This window comes from Pangasianodon hypophthalmus, chromosome 28 (genome assembly GCF_027358585.1).
Source record: "Pangasianodon hypophthalmus isolate fPanHyp1 chromosome 28, fPanHyp1.pri, whole genome shotgun sequence".
NCBI lineage: Eukaryota > Metazoa > Chordata > Actinopteri > Siluriformes > Pangasiidae > Pangasianodon > Pangasianodon hypophthalmus.
In genome coordinates, this window is record NC_069737.1 from 10,133,334 (window position 1) to 10,156,295 (window position 22,962).

Below are 22,962 nucleotides of genomic sequence, written 5' to 3' on the forward strand. Positions count from 1 at the left end.
CTTTCCGGCCTTGTCCCTTAGGCACACAGATTTCTCCAGATTCTCTGAATCTTTTTATGATATTATGTACTGTAGATGATGAGATGTTTAAATTCTGCAATTTTACGTTGTGGAACATTATTCTGAAATTGTTTCACTACTTGCCTGTGCTGTTTTTCACTGGTGGGTGAACCTCTGGCCATCTTTACTTCTGAGAGACTCTGCCTCTACAAGATGCTCTTTTAGATTAGTTTTAAAATGTTCCTTCAGCTGTTTCTTCTTAGTATTATTTACTTTTCCAGCCTTTTGTTGAACCCGTCCCAACTTTTTTGAGACATGTTGCTGCCATTAAATTCCAAATGAGCTAATATTTTTCATAAAATAGTAAAATGTAACATTTCATATGTTGTCTATGCTCTGTTGCGAATAAAATATGGGTTTATGTGATTTGTAAATCTTTGCATTCTGTTTTAATTCGCATTTTACAAAGCGTCCCAACTTTTTTGGGGTTGTATATCATGGTCATATTTAAATTTGATTAAATGTTTAAAGTATTAAATTTTTAATGCCAAAAAAACCCAAAATAGATTAAAAAAAAATAATAGTGTATAACAAAGTTAATCTATGCTTATAAGCCTAATTTAAGTTTACTTTAAATTAAATTTCTCAAACACTTCAAAATGTCCTACAGCTGTCATTGTTCTCTGAATATGTAACATTTTTAAATGAGTTTTCCATGTACTGAACACTAGATACAGGGAAACCATGAATTAATATATGTCAATAGATAGTATTTCACATTCTGTGTTTATTACAAATGCTTTAGATGCAGTGCCTCCAGAAAGTATTCACCCCCTTAGTGATTATTCCTCTTTTTTGCTGTGTTGCAAAATCAAAGTCAAGTATATTAGAATGGGATTTTTATGCTCCATTTGAAGTGACTCTCTACAGAAATAAAATGTAATAAATTATTGACATGTCCTTTCAATATATTTATATATTGAATATATTTCTATATATTTCTATATTCCAATATAAATATATAAATAATTATATAATATTTATATTGAATAATTATATATCAATTCAATACAAAAAAATCTAAACACTGCTTAATTGATAGGTATTCACTCCCCAGAGTCAATACTTACTGCATTGTCCTTCTGCAGTCTTTGAGTTGTCTCGGATGTGGCTCTATGAGCTTTGCACATTTTGGTTTTGGCATTTTCTCCCATTCCTCAATGCAAATTTTCTCGAACGCTCCCAAATGAGACGGAGAACATTCTTGGACAGCAATTTTCAGGTCATGCCACTTTTTAAAATGGTTTTAAAAAGTTTTGTGTTTTGGAATGGCTGAGTCAAACCAAATTGTCAAATCTTTGGTTTATGTGAATAGCAAATGGAGCTGAGCTCAGGCAGTATAATTTGATGGAAATGTAAATAAAGGGATGGCATAATAATAATTATGATGTAATATAGTTTTCCACTGTATAAAGTAATGTTTTCATTAAAATTTGTAAAATGCTGTACACTGTCTCACATTGTGTGTGATGTAATACATGTAACCAATCATCAATCAACAGTACTAATAGCCAAACTTGAGCAGATCCCAAAAACATACAACTAGAACCACTGGTACAGGATGCATGACCAGTGAATAAAGCAAAATTTCAGCTCTCTTGTATTAAACGTTCCGGTATTTTGACCTCTTTTATTTGCAGTCATCTGGCACTTTACTTTCTATTAGTAAACATTCCATATCGGGTACGACACAGCGGAAGCAAGCCAAAAATGCATTTATACGGACAATGTACTTATCACGGTAATTATATACTCCCCTATCAACAAATCTCCCCACCTCCCTTCTCCCAATCAGCCAAAAAAAATGTAAAGGCATTGTAAGAGAGCATACTGAAAACCAATGATTTATTTAAGAGCTCAGTTTTTTGACCTGTTGCTCTGGACTTCTATGAACTACTGCTTTGAACTGCAGTACAAGACAGGCAGATGCAAAAATGCTACACAGTGCGAACAGCAATGTGTCAAAAGGAACATGATTTTCCTGTGAAAAGTCTACTTTCCTGTGAGAAGCTACTTTTGAACTGTACAGCTGGGTTGATGGGTTGACTATTTTGTCCACAGCTTGAGCATCACGCATTATGTTTATTAAAAATAGAGACATTATTTTAAGCATCCATACAAGCCATGTGAGGTCTTTATACGTATGTGCACTTCTTACCATTCTCAACATGAGCTCTGTTCACTACTATATAAAAACGTAGGCAATTTTAGGAAAATTACATTTAAGAAAATCATGTAAATGGTGTTTTAAATACAGCTTCATTAAGAAATACACTATGATGTTACTTTTGAATATTACAACTCATTCACAGTGATGATCTTGAAGTTACGCTGTTGAGTTTGGTATTAGTTTGAGTGTGGTTTGATAAGTTCTAGAAACAAATGTATCGCCACAACACAGAGGCACTGTTATTATATATTTTATAATATATTTGTGTTTATAGCCCTGTGCATTGTGGCCAAGTTCATCACCTCTCATTGTGAGGGACAGATTTTTTTTTTAATCCTTGCACTCTGACAGCAAGCACCCATGGTCTTACCATAGCAGTGGATAAATTATTGTTTGCAACTTATTTTTTCTATTTTTACTTCCCTATAGCTTTTATCAACCAATCTTACTTAATTCGGAAATGACATGTAACAGCTAAATATAAGGACTTTGTTTGATTTTATATCTGTTATTGGCTAGTAATTTTTAGTCTGGATTTGAAGTGAGATCAAGTTGCTTTTGGCAAATACTGAGGAAGTGGTCACTGAAGATGCATTAGAGATACAGTGAAGTGACGTGAAGTGATACAGGAAAATACCAGGGGAGAGTGGTTATACATCTCTGCTGTCCACACAGGGCCAGAGAAAGAATTATACAGAGAGAACGAGGGAAAAAGAGATGGGAAGGTGAAAGTTAAACTGTCTGTAACCCAGCACATTTCTTCTCCGTTTGAAGCCGCTCCAAGCTAATAATAATAATAATAATAATAATAATAATAATAATAATAATGGTTCTTAAATGGTGTTATTTTAAATTTGTTTTTATTTGGCTTAATGCTTTATAGTGTCTCTTTAAACTCTATCAAATTGCCCATTTTTTTTTATATGTAAGCTGTTAGCCTGTCTATGTGAATTGTTGTGTATTTGTTTTGTTACTGATTTATTTAAAATGGTTGTTTTTGTAGAAAGTTAAGTTTGGTTGTGTAGGTGCTCGTGGACACTCGCTTTCTGAATTCGGCGCTATTACCACTAAGTGTCTAAAAACCGCACCCATAATATTTTACAAGCAGCTAGATTAACCATGGTTTCAGAAAGAGCGGCTGGCTTAACCGCAGTGAAGCTTGGAACAGCTTCAAAGCTTTTGCCACAGTAAAGGCAAAACATTTCAATTTGTGAAACAGAAGAAAAGAACTTAAAATCATTCAACAGATTTCACTGGCTAAGATAACAGCAGACTGAAAAAGTTTCTTTACAGCTTGATAGTCATACCCCATGTACAATCAGAAACAAGCATGTGATGTTCAATAAGGACCTACCCTTTCCATTTTGAGTTAATGTTGTTGTGATTTTGGTTTTGCTGTTGTGATTTTGGTTTTGCTGTTGTGTTATTTTATTCGTTGCTGCTTTTTGGTTTGTTAAAGTGTTTTGCACTTTAGGGCCACTGTACTAAACTAATCATAAAAGCATTAGATGCATTACATGTCAGCAAATATAGTCATATTCTGATATGAATTAGGTTTTTGACAACAACAGATATGACAAAGATAAACAAAGGTGATCAATACGCTGAAAAGGAATACCGGTGAATCAAAATCCCAACAGCTACGTGCAGAAGAATCACTTAGAAGTTTGACATCAACATGAATAGGAAGCGCCTTCAGATCTCACATTTTGAATTCAGTGGATATAAAAAGTCTACACACTCCTGTTAAAATGGCAGATTTTTCTGAAGTAAAAAAAAAAAAAATTAAACTAAGATAAATCATGTCAGATCTTTTCTCACCTTTAACGTGAAATTGCAAAGTATACAAATAAAGTGAAAAACAATCAGAAACTTTTTTTTAGGAGAAAAAAATAAATAAATAAAAATCTTACAATAAACTAGTTGAAGCACCTTTTGATTTTATAACACCACTCAGTCTTTTTTGGGTAAGAGTCTATCAGCATAGCACATCTTGACATGGCAATGTTTTCCACACTTTCTTGCAAAAACATTCTAGAGCCATCAAATTGTAAGGGACCCCACAGATTTTTTGCTGGATTCAGGTCTGGGCTCTGACTAGGCCATTCAAAAACATTGGTCATCTTTTGGTTAAGCCATTCCTTTGTTGATTTGGATGTATGCTTTGGGTCATTGCTCATGCTGAAAGGTGAAATTCCTTTTCATCTACAGCTTACTAGCCGACACCTGAAGGTTTTGCACTAAAATCGACTGGTATTTGTAACTATTCATGACTCCCTCCACCTTGAAAAAAGCCCCAGTTCTGTCTGAAGAAAACCAGCCCCTAAAGCATGATGCTGCCACCACTATGCTTTACCTTGGGTATGGTGTTCTTTCAGTGATATGCTTTTTTTTTGCATATCCATATCCATGGCTTCAGCAGTCCGATCAAACCAAGAATATGTGAAGCAAATCCTACAGAAACAGCTGGTCTTTATTTGGGGTTAATCAGAATAATTTCATTGATGATAGGTGTATGATAATTCCTTTTGAACGTGAAACTGAATGTGCCACATACTCAATTATAAAAGGGTGTGCACACTTATTCAACAAGGTTACTGCAACTTTTTTTTTTTCTTATTTTTTCCTAAAATGTTTCTGATTGTTTTTCACTTAATTTTTATATTTTGTAATTTCACATTGACATGACTGATCTTGGTTTAATTTTTTTACATCACAAAAACCTGCCATTTTAACAGGTGTGCGTAGACTTTTTATATCCACTGTAGATCCCATAAAAGCTATAGAGTTATTTGGAGCTCTGCTTTACTGGCATGGATGGAGCTTGATCTCCACCTACAGGCAGGAGAAGAAGCTGCATTCATATACTCAAAGATATGGTGTCCTGAATTGCTGTGAGTGACCCTTACAATTTGGTGGGAGTTTTCTGATGCAAATATCTAAGGTCACCTCAGATACATCATCACACTCCATGCTTAAAAAAGAATTTCAGCTTCACACAGATCAGTGGTAGTAAGCCAACCAGATAACGTTAGCTTATTCACTATTCAGATAAGAAAACAAAATAAACAAATCAGTTAATACACAGAAAATACACACACAAGAAGCATTTTGATCAACACTCTGTATTTAATTAGATAGATAAAAGACTAATTGTTGAATGGGTCTTTCATCTGGTACTCAGTTCTGTGTCATGCTGATATGAACAATAAAGTGTATTTATTCCCATAACGCTTTAATAATGAAAAAAGGTGGTCATAACTGACAATCTCGCGCTTAAGGTCTCAAAAACCTGGGAAGCAAACCACTTATTACCGTAGAACTAAATAGTATGTCAGTATACCAATGGTGTAAATGCTATTCATTATAAAATATCACTTATGTAAGGTGTAATAAACATTTAAACTTTTATCAAGCCTACACTCTCTTTTCTAGTAATTTCCTTTTTTATATCAAATCAGGGGAGTCTATGATGGTTTAAAGCACATTTCTCCTAAGCACACTACTTTTTTTAAGCTAATATTACTCTCTCATTACTATACTCTCTATCTGGCTGCTACCCCAATAACTGCTATGTCCATATATAGTATAAGCTTATGTGCTGAATACTATGTCATAGTATGTTATGTTTACATTCACAGCAATTTATTATATAGTTACTCTATTGCTCTACTGTTATATCTGACACTTTCATACTTCATTTTCATAGAACTGTGTACTAGTCGGCGCTGCACTGTCTCTTACTGTGGCTATTGTCCTGTTTTGGTAGTTATCGTACTGTCTTGTGCTGTTTACACGTTTGCACGTGCACTTTATGTAGTAATGTGTAGTCTCTTGTAGTTCTGTGTTGTTTTATGTAACACCATGGTCCTGGAGGAACGCTATTTTGTTTCACTGTGTACTAACTAGCTGAATATGGTTAAAATGACAATAAAAGCCACTTGACTTTAATTAATATGCTAGCATATTACCCAGCACTAGTAACACACACATGCACACACACACACTTCAAAAACATTTTGGGGGTAATTTCAGGTCTTTTCGTGCAGTTTCAAGTGCAGTTCTAGTTCTAGAAAACCTGCTAACCTTGCACACCAGGGAAAGCCTGGCAAGACAGCTAATGTTTAATTAGCTATGTTAAACTTTGTTACGTTATAATGCACAGCTACTGTTTCGTTACGTGCTGCTAATGAATGGAGTCTGAATGGATCACAGAAACATTATGTCATCATTATGTTGCTATTATTGTACTTCTATCATGCTGAATGTTTTAATCAATTGAAAATGGAAACTTAAGGCAATATTCAGCCAGTGATTATTTTTGCCGTATGGCAAATGTATTGTATCAGACACCACATATTGTATCGAATTTAAATTTTGTGTATTATTTACACCCCTATTTAGTGCATAGTATGCAGCTTTGTTCCTAACATTGAATCCTCCTTCATTATTTATTGACTTGCCACTTGCCACAAGATAACTCTGCATGGTCAAGAAGGACACAGCACAACCTAGGTTACACAAATTATTTTTCTCTGAGTAGCTTGCAATAGTCTTTTTCTACCAGAGAAAAGTTCTAACACCTAAAAATTTCTCCAGTTTCTACTGCCAGTAGCTTAAAATATCCTGTAAAGCTACCAATAATTTTGCCATGTGTTTTAAGAGAAAAAGTGTGTATGATATTGATATGATTTTTTTTATCATATCAAGTTCCAAAACTGGACATACATGAACAGAGAGGTCTTTATAAGAGCTGCCAATATTATTATATAGTAGTAGGCCTAATGCACCTAAAACCTGTACACCTAAATTCTCTCAAACGCACACTCACATACACTCCTAACAAAAGGTGGAATATATTCCTCGGTCATCATACATCACCCTGGTGTGGATCTTTGTGTGCTCGCCAAACTAAAGTGTCCTTCTGTGTGGAAGCTTTTCTGCAGAAAATCACAACAAAGTTGTGCTCTCAATATACCGCTCCTCACTGTCTTTATCACATACATGGATACTGTTCTGTGCTTTCAAAATCCTCATGCGCTATATTAAAGATGACTTAAACAGTAAAACTTGAGAAGCATCAGAGAAGTGCCCCATTTCTATATTCCACAATACAACTGTGAATAAGAAATACATGCATTTCCTAGCAAAGGAATGCAGAAATGGTTAGAGTGCAACAGCAAAATTTGTCAGAATATGGGTGTGGAAACAACTTACACGGCAGTGGAGTACAACGCTCATCTTCTTTAAACTTTTTGGTGGATTGCAGGATTACGCTTTGGGGGTATGCCAATACCAGGTGTACAGATGTTCAGTGCATCTGTGATATTTATTAATATATTTCTTATACCACAGTGCTGCTACATTCTTTAAAAATTGATTGGTCAGAAGGTGCTGATTAATTTTCTATAACAGTAGCTCTAACAATAGTGTGTCTGTAATTCAAAACATAACTTTTCATTAAAACTGTCATTCCAGCACATTATCATTTCTATAGTAACAGCTTATTCACAGAGACTTGCATGCTGTACACAACACATAATCTAAGATTGATAATAAACAGATTTGTAAGTGTTAAGTGTTGTTATTTAAATTCCTGTTAGAAGACGTTTATTTAACATTTATGGACATTTATGGTGTCAGCGTTTCATAACAGTCAGAAAGTTTTACACCATGGGAAACTGTTCATTACAGAGGACTTTCACTTTTGATTTCTTGGTAACATGACAGGTTGTGTTTTTTCAGGGTTTTTTGTATTATTAACCTCAAAAGAGAGAATATAAAGAGAAGATGGTGAAGGAACAACTGTTTAGTTACTATGAGGTAAGTAGTAACAGTAAGTAGTTTCGTGGACGCTCCACCACATGAAATGACAATGTTCATGGTTGACCCTGCGCTCTGATCCCAACTTCCTAACAATCTGAGATATGCAAAGTAAAGAATTTCACTGTACTGTAATGTATATGCAAAATAAAATAAAATAAAATAAAAAGGCCCTTCTTCTTTCAAAAGGGCCTACAGTGTGGTCCATAAACAATTAGTCAATCCAATTTTATCCCCATAAATGTGGGAACTGTTTATAAGTTATAAATATCCTTGAATTAAAATTATACTTATATAATTGTCTAATCACATAATAGTTCTTGTTAAACTCTGTTCATATTGAATATTTTAAGGAATTAATTATGAGGTTATCATCTTATGTGAAAATAATACTGGCATTGAAAAACCCATACCTTAAGAAAAATTACAACTGGTATACAGGATCAGCATTCGTACTGCCCTCTACTAAGTGACACACAGTTAAAATGGTGATTTAAAAACATTCTAGCTTCTGAAAAAAGCAATCCCTTACAGTGGAATCTTCTTTTAGTAAGAAATTTTAATTTATCTAAAATGTGACGACGTTAGCATGTTGCAGGCTAAGCTAATCATGCTGCACCCAAAGTTCCAAGCTCCAACAATCAAATGACCCTGACAGAAATTTGCACTGCTCACTTGCTTTTAATATAGGCCTATCCATTACTTCATCCATTTAACTTTTCGCAGTGTTTTTTTTTTTGTGCTTGCTTTTCTTTTTAAACATTTGATCTTTTCCACTATTTTCTTTTTCTTACCTGTGTATGCTTCCAAAACAAAAATATTTGTGCCAAAATTAATAATCTTGTCCCACTAAAATTTGCAATTCATGCTCATTTAGGAATGTACCATTAGGGCAGGTTTACAGATTTATTCTACAGATTACTACAAATATGTATGTTGTTGCGGCATCTATAGTTATAGGAATGCACGCTCATTTTATGTAGAAGACCGTGAGCAGCGCTGCAAACCACTTAGCTAAATGTAATGTTTTATATCCACAGTAGTCATGCCAAAATTATTCCTCTCGAGTACTGACTCTGGCATTCGATACTTTTGTGCCCTGAGGCTGGATAACATGTACGGCATAATTTAATCTACATTTTTTAAAAAAGTGCTTCTCCAAAGCCACTCAAATAGTAGAATCAAATGATAAAATATGATCGTAAAGATTAATGGATGATAGTTCTTTTTACACTGCAAGTTCTGAAATGTAGTTTTGGAGTGTGTGCTTATATAAACTACTTACTGTAGTATCCATATAGGACTGTGTCTTCAATTTGCCTCCTTGTTTCATTACTTGTTGCCCAGTCCTGAAATTGATAAAACAGAAAAAATGACTACAGAATAAGCAATGTACACCAATCAGCCATAACATTAAAACCACTGACAGGGGAATAACATTGATTATCTCATTACAGTGGCACCTGTCAAGGGGTGGGATATATTAGGCTGCAAATGAACAGTCTGTTCTCAAAGTTGATGTGTTGTAAGTAGGATAAATGGGCAAGCGTAAGGATCTGAGAGACTTTGACAAAGGCCAAATTGTGGTGACTGGGTCAGAGCATCTCCAAAACAGCAGGTCTTGGTATGCAGTGGTTAGTACCTACCAAAAGTGGTCCAAGGAAAGACAACAAGTGAACCATCGACAAGGTCATGGGTGTCCAAGGCTCAGTGATGCACATACGGAGTGAAAGCTAGCCCATCCGATCCGCTCCCGCAGAAGAGCTACTGTAGCACGAATTGCTGAAATATTAATGCTGGCTATGATAGAAAGGTGTTGGAACACATAGTGCACTGCAGCTTGCTGCGTATGGGGCTGCGGAGCAGTTCAGAGTGCCCATGCTGACCTGGTCATCGCCAAATGTGCCTACAATGGCCACGTAAGCATCAGAACTGGACCATGGAGCAATAGAAGAAGGTGGCCTGATCTGATGAATCACATTTTCTTTTAAACATGGCCGGGCTTGTATGCGTCACTTACCTGGGGAAGAGATGGCACCAGGATGCACTATGGGAAGAACGCAAGCCTGCAGAGGCAGTGTGATGCTGTGGGCAATGTTCTCGACAGGTCAAAGCTGTTTTGGCGGCACAAGGGGGACCTACACGATATTAGGCAGGTGGTTTTAATGTTATGGCTGATCGGTGTATATACAGTCAGTTGAAAAATTAAACAAAAAAAAAACAACAGTGTCATGTTGTTTTTCCATCACATAGTGCAGATAGTGCTCAGCTCTTTATTTCTCCACTTTTTTCAACTTCCAAGCAAGCAGTGTCATATTTAAGTACCTGTGCTGAATTTCGTGGCAGGCCATACAGGTGGAACTAAAAATAATGCAGACTATCGACTAAAATTGCTGTGTCTTGTGCTTACATTCACTCTATGACCAGCAGCACCACATGCATTTTAACATCAAATGAGTTATGCCTGCTTGTTTTTCCATTATTTTGAATTTTGAGCAGTACTTTACTTCTTGCCTGTTAAGAAACCACCCGATAACCTTCAAAGAAATTCCTCCTACTTTAATGGGCGCTTCAATTGGTGTTTTGATGATGGAGGTTAAGAACGTTGCCCAACACATTGGTCCAAACTCTCCCATAGGTGCCCAATGGTGTTGAGTCTGGAGACTGCAATGGCTATAGCATACGAATTGATTAGCATGAAAATGACATCGATCATTCAAATAAACTCAATACTGCTTCCCTCAAGATAGAAATGTTTCATTATCACATACAGGTTATTAGAATAACTTTAATATTGATTAGCAGTGATCCTGCTGGACACAATCCTTTGGCTGCAATTACAGCTGCAATTCTTCTGAGATATGTCTCTATCACAGCTTTCCAAACTTCCTTTCCAGTCTTAAGTTTCTTTAAGACAGAAACAGGTTTTCTTCTAGGGTTTCCCAGCACTTGATAATGAAAAGCATCCCCACAAAAGGTACCACCACGATGTTTCATTTTGGGGATGACGTTCTCATGGTGATGAGCAGTATTGAGTTTCTGCCAAATATAGCTCTTTATGCCAAGGCTTAAAAGTTAATTTTGTTCTCATCAGACCAGAAAACCTTTTCCACATTTTCACTACATCTCCTAACAAGATTTCATGTTTTATTTTTAAACAATGGCTTTCTTCTCACCACGCTTCCATAAATCCCAGCTCTGTGGAGTGTCTGGGCTATAGTTAGTCTGTGAACAGCTTCTATCATCTGAGCTGTGGATCTCTCTATCTCCTTAAGAGTTATCCTTGGCCTCTTGGTTGCTTCTCTGTCTAATGCCTCCTTAGCCGGTCAGTGGATTTTGGTGGACAGCCTCGTCTATTATGCAATAACTTTTACTTTAGCTTTCTGCAGAGGTGGGAAAATCATAAATTCTTTAGCTAGCCCACCAAGCAAGTAAAAGCACAAATGTTCTTTCCCAGTGTCATGTTGTGGTAGCCACAGTTGAGGTCAAAAGTTTACTACGCCTAGGCTAAATATGTTCAATCTGAAAGTCTGCACTTTGAGTTTGTAATTTTGGTCCCTTTAAAGGGGGAGGGGGGCACTTATAAAAACATGCTGCAATTCCTGCACTGTTCAACCCATTTGGAGGTAAATACCCTTAAATTAAAGTGCATCCACTTCAAATTTACACACATAATGTCATTAGTCTTTGTACTTTTAAATCTAAACAAAACTGCATATATTCATTAGCATAAATACATACAGTCTTGTTTAAAGAATAAAATTTCAGCTTTGCGATGTTTATGCTAAGAATATAACATTATGCCTTTTTATGGCTGGTTTTATCAATTTGATTTGATTTGATTTAAAAGGGCTGATAAGTCATGTGGAATACAAACAGGACATCAACTAAAAAGGTAAAAAAAACTTTTTGTAATTTTAAATAAGGCTCTGTTTTGATTTTAGGATGTGTTTAAACCTGCCAGTGTTTTGATTTTTATTACTGTTTTAGCAGCAAAACTCGGTCTATAATGAGTCACTGTATAATGATTACACTGTTCAAAGGCTCAGGATGCTGAAATTTCCAAAATATTGACCATACCTTGTATGTACCATTCTGATACTTCATGAACGACACTAGAAAAATATCCACTGGGAGAAGAGCTGATGTGATAAGTGCAACGGCCAGAGCACATATGGCCGTAATGGTGGAGATGACTTCACTCTCCTGCCGACTCTGGTAATTTCGTATGTAGATCCAACAGAAGGCCAGGATAACCTAGAAGTTGAAGATAAAGAGAATTTTAACTATACAAGGTGGTATATTGCAAGAAAATAGGAATTCTTGTTCTTAATAGTAACATGTAGGTTGTCCTACTGTTTATTCATAAATGCTATAAGTTTCCATTTCTCTTTATAAGCGTTAATAAACTGTCTTGCTGTTAATGAACTGTCCTGCTGACATGCCGGCCAAAAGGCTTTTTGGGTCACAAATAGTAGCAGCCTAACCAGCATGCTTAGATAAACTCCCATTTCCCTCAGTAGTAACCTTCAACAATAAAATGGAGTATATACGGGAGCATTGCGTGTGTGTTTCCGTAGTGAGATTAGAGTTGACTACAAAAAAGACAAGAACAATCCGTTAGTTTTTATAACAAAGCATGTCGGGATTTATGTTAGCTATAGTTTCTTTCAAAGAAAACAATTACTTTGAATCTTAGTAACAATTAACGTCAAGTAATGACGTTAGTAAAGATCCATCTTAGTAATACTGCTTTACATGCAAGCTGTATATATTTTATGTACAGCCGCTCGACTAATGACAATTGTAGGTTAATTTAATCGCAATTAGAACTGAAAAAAGGAAAAGGAAAATTTGTTGCCCAATAAGGTAACTCTGATATGTAAACAAAACATCCTTTGCCTTTATATGCCTATAACGCATCCTGTTGACAAAGTGAATTTGGACAGATAGTGTCAACTTATACACTAGAAACATGCTTCATATAATGTTTAAGCCAAAATATACTTCTCTTACCAGCAGTACAATAGTGAAAATAGACCACCCTAACACGGATTCAGTTAGCAGTCTTGTAGAAACCGCCATCTTCGTTCCACTTCCTGCAACAGACAGCACCAGCAGTCACGTGATCGAGTCCACAACTCAAACACGGAAGCAGAAAAAATAAATTATAAACTGAAAGAAAGTATCATAGGTATAAGCGCCGTCTAAGGGGGCATTTGGCTTCCCAAGAAGATAAAAAGCTGCACAGCAAACATTTATGGCAAAACAACCTAAAAAAAAAAAAAAAAAATCAGTAATCATTTACTAATAATTGATCATTCATGTTCCTATATCCGCACTTGTGACGTTTAAACAGTATCATTAATTGAGAACGCCCGTTGTGAGCGTGCTTAAGACGCCAGTCACAGCCTGTCTCTACTGCTGTGATCGGCTACTCTCAGGCAATCCCCTTTCTTCAAGGGACGGACCTTGATCTAACTCAGTGCTGGTGTTCCTCTTTCAGCTGCTCCCGTTAGGGGTCGCCACAGCGGATCGTCGGTCCGCGTATTTGATTTGGCATTTGATTGGGCGGCAAGATGGCGGCCAAGGTGGGTGATCTCTTTTAATTACGGACGTCTTAGGGGTGTTTTTTCCAAATATTTGCAAAGGGAGAAATTCATGATCAAAATTTATGGACTACTTGTATTTTATATTGGATTGTTAACCAGACGATAGGCTCTGGAATCGAAATGAAACCGAGTACAGTCAACAGCTCTGGTGGTGCCATTCTGTAAATCTGTAGAGACACAAAAAAGTCAAGATGAAGGGACAAGTAATGACATTGTCATGGCAGATCACTCGTACACCTTCAAGAAAGATCTTCAGCGTATGCCAGATATGGATGACATGCCAGAAAAACCTCGTCCCAAAAGAGTGAAAGACAAACCGTCGCTTCTTGAGATGCAAGAGAACATCGTAACTCTCTTATCCCAAAAAAATTAATGAGAGTTCAGGGCACCTGGAGAATCTGATTAGAGAAAATACGCTCAGCATTGGAACCCTGAAAAAGTCAATTAACTTCGTGCTGAATGAAGTTAAGAACTTTAAAGACGAAATGAAAGCTGTGAAGGAAATAACTAAATCACACGAGCAGAAAGTTGACTAAGCTTGAACGAAGAGTCCATGAAGCTGAAAGATATCGGCGGAAATGGAACTCGAGGCTGCATGGTGTTCCAGAGAAAACGGACGAGGATCTCAAGCATCTGGTGATTGAAATCTGTGGTTCAGTTGCTCCAGAACTAAAGGATGGATGCCAGGTCGATGCGGACATCGTTCATAGACTAGGTCAGAAAGAACACAGCAGAAGCCCAAGAGCAACGATAATTCAGTTTACGAACAGGTCTACTCGGGATCTACTCTGGAAAAGGGCGAAGAACTGTGAATTCCTTCAAGCGCAGCATTTACGGTTTACAGAGGACTTGACCGCGCTGGATGTGGAGAGACGAAAACTCCTGTGGCCCATGGTGAAAGATGCCAGAGAGAAAGGTCATAAAGCTTTTTTAGTGGGGAGCAGAGCCTTTGCTGATGGCGTTGAAATTTTCCCCAAATAAAAGTTTGGTTTTGATGGTTTTTGACCATAGAATAAGCACTAATTGAAAGACAATGGTCGAGGGGGAATGAGAAAAAAAATACAAAAGAATAATCTCCCAGGTCAAATTGTAAATTAACAGGAATTATGCACCCTTTGAGTTACATATACCTTAGCTCTTAAGAGGTTTTTTTCTCTCTTTCTTCTGTAATTGTGATAGTTAAAAGTTCATGTCGTTATCATTTTGTTCCTTTAATGTCAGGGGTATTCGAGATTTAACTAAACGAAAGGCTGTTTTTTTTGTATTGCAAGAGATTTTTATTTCTTACAAGAGGCCCATGCTTGTTCTTCAGATGTGAATTTTTAAGTCACAATGGGGCGGGGAAATTTGGCATTCTTTTGGAAGTAATCACTCAGCAGGAGTTGCAATTTTAAAGGGTTCATTTAAAGGTAAAATTGTTAATAGCAAAGTCCACAATGGGGGTAGGTGGATAATTCTAACAGTATCCTTGGATGGGAAAATGTATTTGTTAGGTACTGTATATGCCTCAAATATTAAAAAATATAATGTTGATTTGTTCTCTGATATTAAAAATGAGATTAATAAGGTAAGAGAAAGATTTCATGCTATTGAAATTATTCTAGGTGTGGACTTTAATATTGTCCCAGATGTTAAGACAGATAGAATCCCTATTCCAATTAGACCATCTACAACTGATTCAGAGCTATCTAGATTTTGTGAAAATTTAGGGTTAATTGATATATGGATATATAAACATCCACTTGTGAAAGAGTGCACATGGAGTAATAGGGATAAATCTAAACAGTCAAGAATTGACTTTTGGTTAATTTCTAATTCATTAGAACAAAATACAAACAGAGTGTCCATTGAACCATCAATATTGTCTGATGACAAAATGATTTATCTTCTCATTAAATGGAATAACGAAACTTCTTTTAAAGACTTATTGGAAACTCAATAATAGATTATTGGAAATTGATAGTTTTAAACATGAAATTAAGAAGATAATACAAACATATTGGAATCAAGATAAACAAACAAATTTATACTGTAAAAATTGGGAGCTTATGAAGTTTCAGATTAGACTTAGTGCAGTTAAAAAAGGCAAAGAAGTTGCAAAGTCTAATAAATCAAAGGAAGAGGAAATTATTAAAGCTATTTGTAACATTACTGGTAATAATACTGACAGGAATTCTAATTTGTTAATGAATCTGCAGGCTGAGTTAGATAAATTATATATAATCAAGGCAAAGGGAATGTTTATTAGATCACGAAGACATTGGCTAGAAGAAGGGGAAACTAATTCCAGATACTTTTATAATTTGGAGAAAAGGAATGGAGATTATACATCTATTAGAAAGCTTAATATTAATGGCCATGAAACAAAGGACCCTACTATTATTTCAAAATATGTCTCAAATTTTTATGTTAAATTATATTCCAGCAATGCATGTTCCGTTGACAAAATAGATGATTTTTTAAAGCCCCTAAAACATAACATAGATATTTAATTTAATTAAAATTAATTTAATTAGAAGAATTTAAAGCCCTTTGTGATAAGGAAGAGAATAGAACAGCTATAAAAAACTTAAATTAAACAAGTCCCCCGGTAATGATGGCTTAACTGCTGAATTTTTTAAAGTATTTCAAGATGATCTAGCTGAATTTCTGTTAATGGTCTTTAAAGAATCTATTGATCAGGGTGTTTTGCCTCCTTCTATGACACAAGGTCTAATGTCATTAATTCCAAAGCCTGATAAGGACTTATTATCACTAGATAATTGGCGACTTATCACCTTAATTAATAATGATAGTAAAATTATTGCTTCTATATTTGCTGAAAGGTTAAAATCGGGATTAGAATCTATTATTGATGAGGTGCAGTCAGGTTTTATAAAAGGAAGACATATTTGCAATAATATTAGACTTGTATCAGATCTCATAGATTATAATGAAAGTATCAGTGAAAATAGTTTTATTTTGTTTGTTGATTTTTACAAGACCTTCGATACAATCGAACATGACCTTATTTTTAAAACCCTTGAATTTTTAGGTTTCGGGGACAAATTTCAAAAAGTAATCAGAACCCTGATCATAAGATTAATAGCTCTGTAAAATTGGCATATGGAACTTCTCATAGATTTGAAATCAAAAGGGGAATTTGACAGGGCTGTCCTATTAGTCCATTGCTTTTTTTGTTGGTTACACAAATTATTGCCATTCATATTAAGAAAGATATTTTTCGTGGTATCAAAATAGAAGATACAGAAAAATAATGCACACAATTAGCCGATGACACTACCCTTTTCTTAAGAGACTATACTGAAGTTGAAAAAGCAATTAAATATCTGCAATTATTTTCATCAGTATCTGGTCTTTCCCTGAATATTAATAAATGTGAGCTTATGGCTCTAGGTTCCTGTAACTTTCCAGCAATATGCAATATTCCAGTGAAAGAAGTTGTCAAATATTTGGGTATTAAGATATCTAAAAATAAGGAAGACAGGAATGAATTAAACTTTACACCTATCATTCAATCATTTGAAAAGAAACTGAATTCTTGGCTGATGAGAGATATCTCTTTAACTGGTCGTGTGTTATTGGTTAAAGCCAAGGGTTTATCTAGGTTGATTTATACTGCTCAAGTGTTAGATATACCCCCCTCATTAGTTAAAATGATAGACACCAACCTTTTTTAATTTATTTGTAAGAACAAATCACACTATATTAAAAAAGAAAATATTTGTAGGTCAAAAATTAGTGGAGGATTGAATGTTTTGGATTTTAAGACCTCTAACATGATATTCAAAATAAAATGGCCTAAATAAAAAGTACCTAACTATATATTTCAAAAAGTAGGTGGTATAGAATTTATACTGAAATGTGATTATGATATTAATAAAATACCCATTAAACTTGCAAGTTTCCACAAACAAGCATTACTTTCATAGACTCTTATGTATAGTCATAATTTTTCCCCCCATAAATGTACTATCTGGAATAATAGATACATAAGAATTAGAAACAAATCAATATTTTTTGAAAATTGGTTTGAAAAGGGAATTATTTGGGTTAAACAGCTGATGGTGTTTTATACAATTATACTGAATTTGTTCATATTTGTAACTTTGTAGTCAATCCTATCCAATATTGTTTGGATTTACATGCAATTCCCAAGGAAATTTTGAGACTATTAGAATGTAATAATAATTATTCTTTACAAACAGTTGAAGAATTTACTTCTTGTATTATGTTGGAGGGCAAGGATTTCACAAGTTCTGGATCTAATAATATTTTCTTACGCTCCCTTCTTCAATCTAAAAGTATACTTGCTGTTACTACTCACTGGAATTCTTTATTTAAAAAATGTCTTGATTGGAGTAAAATTTGGATGACACCTCATAAGTATTGCATCACAAATAAAATGAAAGAGGTTTCACATAAAATTCTCCATCGAGTTTACCCAGTTAAGTCACTTGTGGTACAGCGTTTTAAAGTGAACATGGAAGATATTTGTGTTTTTTGTAAAATTTCTCCTGAGACTATTAATCATTTATTTTGGGAGTGTCCCAAGACCCAAATGTTTTGGAAAGAACTCAGTATTTACTTACAAAGAAAAGCTATGACTCTTGTTAACTTTGAAGAAATTGATGTTATGCTAAAATGTTTTTCATTTAATGGTGATATAATCCTTTTATTTATATTTGATTTAATTATTATAATTGCCTGTTACTATATTCATAAAGTTAAATGGAATGAAAAAATGCCAAATTTTGAACAATTTAAAATTGATGTTAAAATATATTTAGAGACAATATCCAAAAGCAAAAACTTGAAAGCAATGAAAACTATACAGTTGTTTAATACATACAATTTTTTCTCCTTTTCTTGTTTTCTCTTTTCCTCTTTTTGTTTTACCCCTGACATGTATGGTTATATGTACTCTTGTATGTAAACTGTGTTTTGTTCTTATTGAAATTCAATAAAAATTAAAAAATAAATAAATTTATTTAAAAAAAAAAAGTATTTGATTTGGCACAGCTTTTACACCAGATGCCCTTCCTGATGCAACCCTCACCAATTTTATCCGGGCTTGGGACGGGCACTGAGAGCACACTGTTACACGCAACCCCACTGGCTGGGCAGGTTTGTTGGCTGGGAATCAAACCCTGGCAATCCAGTTCATCCCAAAGGTATTCACTGGGGTTGTGCAGGCCACTCAAGTTCTTCCACACCCACCATGGCAAACCATGAGTTTATGGACCTCACTTTGTGCACAAAGGCCTTAGAATGCTGGAACAAAGTTTTTTGTTTGAGTTTTTTCTCACCCTTGTATATTCATTCAAAGTCTTAATATTGTGAAACATTGTTTGTAGTTTAAGCTTGTTCTCATTCTTGTTTTGTGTTAGTTCGTGTGTAAGACTTTGGTATGCACAAGCAGCAAAGTTCACCCATCACAGGAACCATAAAACAATGGACCTAACTCACAGACTCTGAGAAGCCAGTTAATTACTTGCAGCTGCCTAATCTCAACTGTCCTGTGTTCAGTAGGGCAACCATTAGAACATCCCTGACCAGAGGATGTACCATCTCAGAGGAACCCTGTCAAACTTATTGATTTAGGCCATTGGCCAAGACTCAATGGCTGGTCCACAGCATAACACCCAAGGACCCTCAGCCATAAATCTGATAACCTTTGGCCAAAAGGGGGGTGACTCACCCAGGGAGGCCTCAAGAAAGAATCAACACTCTCTGGACTGAGACCCTTTGTTCTTTCGCCAAGGAACGCAATTATCACCCTGTTCTCACCACAAGTCACACATTCCACAGAGCCCAGCTTTAACAAATGCATCAGGTTACCTTACATCTCCTGAAAGGACAATAACTCTTAATGACTTTCATGGTTTGAAAGAACTTATTGCCTTTTTAATGTCACCAGTTCATTATGATGCTTTTGATCATTTAACAGGTATCATAGTGTTGATGATATCAATATCAACAGGTATGTGATGTTTGGTATGTTTGTGATCGTTATTTAATTTCTTAATTGTTGGAATAAATTAAATGTATTACATCCATGTTACAAGATTCATGACCAAAGTTCTAACTTTACCTTGTAGAAAGTTAGAAAAAGAACATAACTCAGAGCCCAGTATGGTAATTAGTGTCAGAGGAGGAGAATGCAGTTTACACCCTGCCCCAAGAGGGTCAGCCCACCTAGAAAGGGTTAAAACCACCTGACACAAAGGAAACTCAGAGTTCTCTCCTATTAACATCTTCCGGCAGTTATCTTCTATCAACATCTTCCAGGGGTTCTCTTCTATCAACTTCTTCCAGGAGTTCTCATCAACCAAGAGCTCCAGAAGTTTTTGCCCCTCAAAATCACAAGATCACACCCCCTTCTGAGAGTCCACATCCAGACTTGTTCCTGCAAAGCTTCCAACTCCCGCCTTTGCACCAACAAGAACCACTTTTTCTCTCAACAAAGTTTCTTTGCAACCTGCCTACAAGACTCTGCCGGGTGCGCGCCTCACGCCATTCACCATCCTGTATGTCTTCCGAGACACCACTCAAAAGCAACCAGACCGCTGACGAATTCACATCGCTGGGAAAGCTCTCAGACAACAACGCCACAAGGGAATTCTGGCCAAAAAGACAACGCAAACGCAAGTACAATACTTCCAGTTTCTAGCTGAACTGGTTCTTTTACTATAAAGTTTAAAGCCCTTCTAAATGAAACGAAGGTTAAACTGATAAGTTGATGGTTCGTTCAGGTCATGGGCTGAGAAATAGCATACAGTCTTAGAAACTCAGGATTTCATTCATTCTCTGCTCAAAATCCTTCTCTGTTTGACCTTTGTGTGTGTGCGCATATGCGTGCATGTGTTTTGTGTTAGCTTAGTTTCTGTGTCTTAGAATAGATTAATAAAGTCTTGTCTGATTTTTAAATGCAAGTGTCTTGTGTATCTGTGCTTATAATTTACTGCCTTATACTGCCGATCTTGTTACTGTACTCTTAATATAGTGTTTCACTATATTTAGAATATTATTGCTGGTGGCAACAGAGTTAATATCACATGCACAATTAATAAATACACTCATTTCAACTTATCACTGGATGAATAGTTAATCAGCTATTAAAATATTAAGTTTGCAAAATGTCCTCTCTAAGCTGAACTGTAATTTCCTACTTATTTTGCTGAAGAATGCAGTCAGCTTAACCTAAACAGCTAATTTCCAACACTAGTTATCATAGAAATTAGTTATCTTAAAAATGGATATTATGAATTTTCCATGACCCCGAGCCTTGGCCACCCTACCTAATGTAACATTTGAACATTTTGTTATGTTAGTAACATGTGTACAGTATGTGTAATGTAAGTGACTAAAAGCAAAGGAATATTCTGTGCACTGACTTACTGGTCTGCTCTGTTGTTATAGGAAAATAATCCATGCCAGAGTAGTGAGATGATTTTGTGTGCGCAAGCAGTGGTCACATGAACGGCATTGTTCACACACTTGCCTGCGAAACTCATGTACATCCAGAAGCTTTAAAAGCAGCATTTACTAGATGGCATGTCTGAGCCAAAACACCCCCATCCATCAGGTTTTCAAGTTAAAATATAAATATAATTTTATATATATATATATAAAATATAATATAATATAATATTTTATGCACAGCAATGTTAAACATACTGACAAGCTCTGTCTCTCTAAACTCTGAGAACAGCGTCATGATTGTTGTCATGGGCTGGGTCTCAAATCTAAAACTCTGACCTTAGACTCAATAATATTTAGTACTCTAGAAAATCCAGAAGACTGGTACACAAAACAGACCTTCTGGTAGGGTTGAAGATGACATGAGAGGTTTTAAACACTTTAAATTTAAACACTAACTGTAATAGGAAAACTGGTTAATTTTAGTACTCAATAATGGTCTAGAGCTGTATATAAGTATGTGATTTAAGCCAGAAGTGAGATGCTGCACTGGCATAGTTCAGCAATAAAAATGGACAAATTTCCCTGTCCATCTACCTCTGCTATACAAACTAGTGTTCTGGTCTGTTCAGCCTGCACCCTATTAATTTAAACATGACTAATCTAAATGTGACTCCCAGTAACATTTCAAAGTAGTAGCACACAATATCGTCAATATTTCTTTGATATATTTTAATCTGTAAAATAAACGAATGAAACAAAAGAGGAGATTGTGAGTTTCTCTCATGACTCCATTTGTAAATCAAGCAACCCCACAGTAGTTTGGGATCCTCTGTTTTACAGGTTGACATGGAAACTTGTTAGCCATGGTTGTTTCATTCCTGACCTGCCCCCTAGTGGTTATAGCTTATGATCATTCATACACACAAAAAAGTATTAACATGAGTATGTGAATAATGCTGCTTACATAGAATATACTGTATACACTCACTGGAAACTTTAATAGGAACACCTGTACCCCTGCACATTCTTGAAATTATCCAATCAGCCAATGATTTAACAGCAATGCAGTGTATAAAATCATGCAGACGCAGGCATAGAGCTTCAGTTAATGTTTACATCAAACATCAGAAAAGGGAAAATGTGATCTCAGTAACTTTCACCATTGCATGGTTGTTGCTACCAATCTCCTGGAATTTTCACACATAACAGCCTCTAGAGTTTACACAGAATGGTGCAAAAACAGCCAGGGGCAGCAGTGCTGCAGGAGGAAATGCCTTATTGAGGCAGATGGGCTACAACAGCAGAAGACCAGTTTGGGCTCCACTGCTGTCAGCCAAGAACAGGAAAAGCCTTGATGCATGTCTTTCTTGTAGCGTGATGGTGGGTCCAATTGAGCAGTGCTAGAGGCTCAAAGGGAGCGTGGTCCAGAGCGGGGTTTGATGAGTGCTTAAAAGTAGGTGAACTTGGACAACATTTTTGTCTTTGTATCATCTGTGTATTAAATCTGATGTGGTCAGCTACAGGAAGCCAGTGTAGGGAGCACAACAATGGGGTTGTGCGGAAGAACGTGCGTAGATTGAAAAAATGATGCGTTCTTGATTAGTTGCAGAGGTCGGACGTCATGCAGGGAAGACCTGTCAGGAGTGAGTGGCAGTAGTCCAGTCTTGAAATGACAAGGGACTCAGCAAGCACCTAATTGGCCTCTGAGGATAGAAATGTCCAGATCATCCCTCTGTTTTAGAGGAGAAACCTGCATTAGCTAGTCAGTTTATCGATATGGGGCAAGAAGTTGGTTGTCCATGGGTACACTAGGTTACATGCAGCAACAGATGGTGAGATCTGAGAGTTGTCATGGGAGATCACAAGATCTTG

The 22,962-nt window shown here is 35.9% G+C and overlaps 1 protein-coding gene across 1 annotated transcript in view; it reads right to left on the reverse strand.

Moving 5' to 3' along the window:
* The window catches only part of lmbrd1 (LMBR1 domain containing 1), a 60,352-nt gene extending 47,131 nt beyond the window's left edge, over window positions 1-13,221 (reverse strand). Inside the window, exons 1-3 of the mRNA XM_053230884.1 lie at window positions 13,070-13,221; window positions 12,134-12,310; window positions 9,339-9,402 (exon numbers count right to left, since the gene is read on the reverse strand). Of these exons, the coding sequence (XP_053086859.1) occupies window positions 9,339-9,402; window positions 12,134-12,310; window positions 13,070-13,138 (310 nt within the window). The 5' untranslated portion in view covers window positions 13,139-13,221. The remainder of the gene's footprint in view (window positions 1-9,338; window positions 9,403-12,133; window positions 12,311-13,069) is intronic.
* Window positions 13,222-22,962: the final 9,741 nt, after the last annotated feature.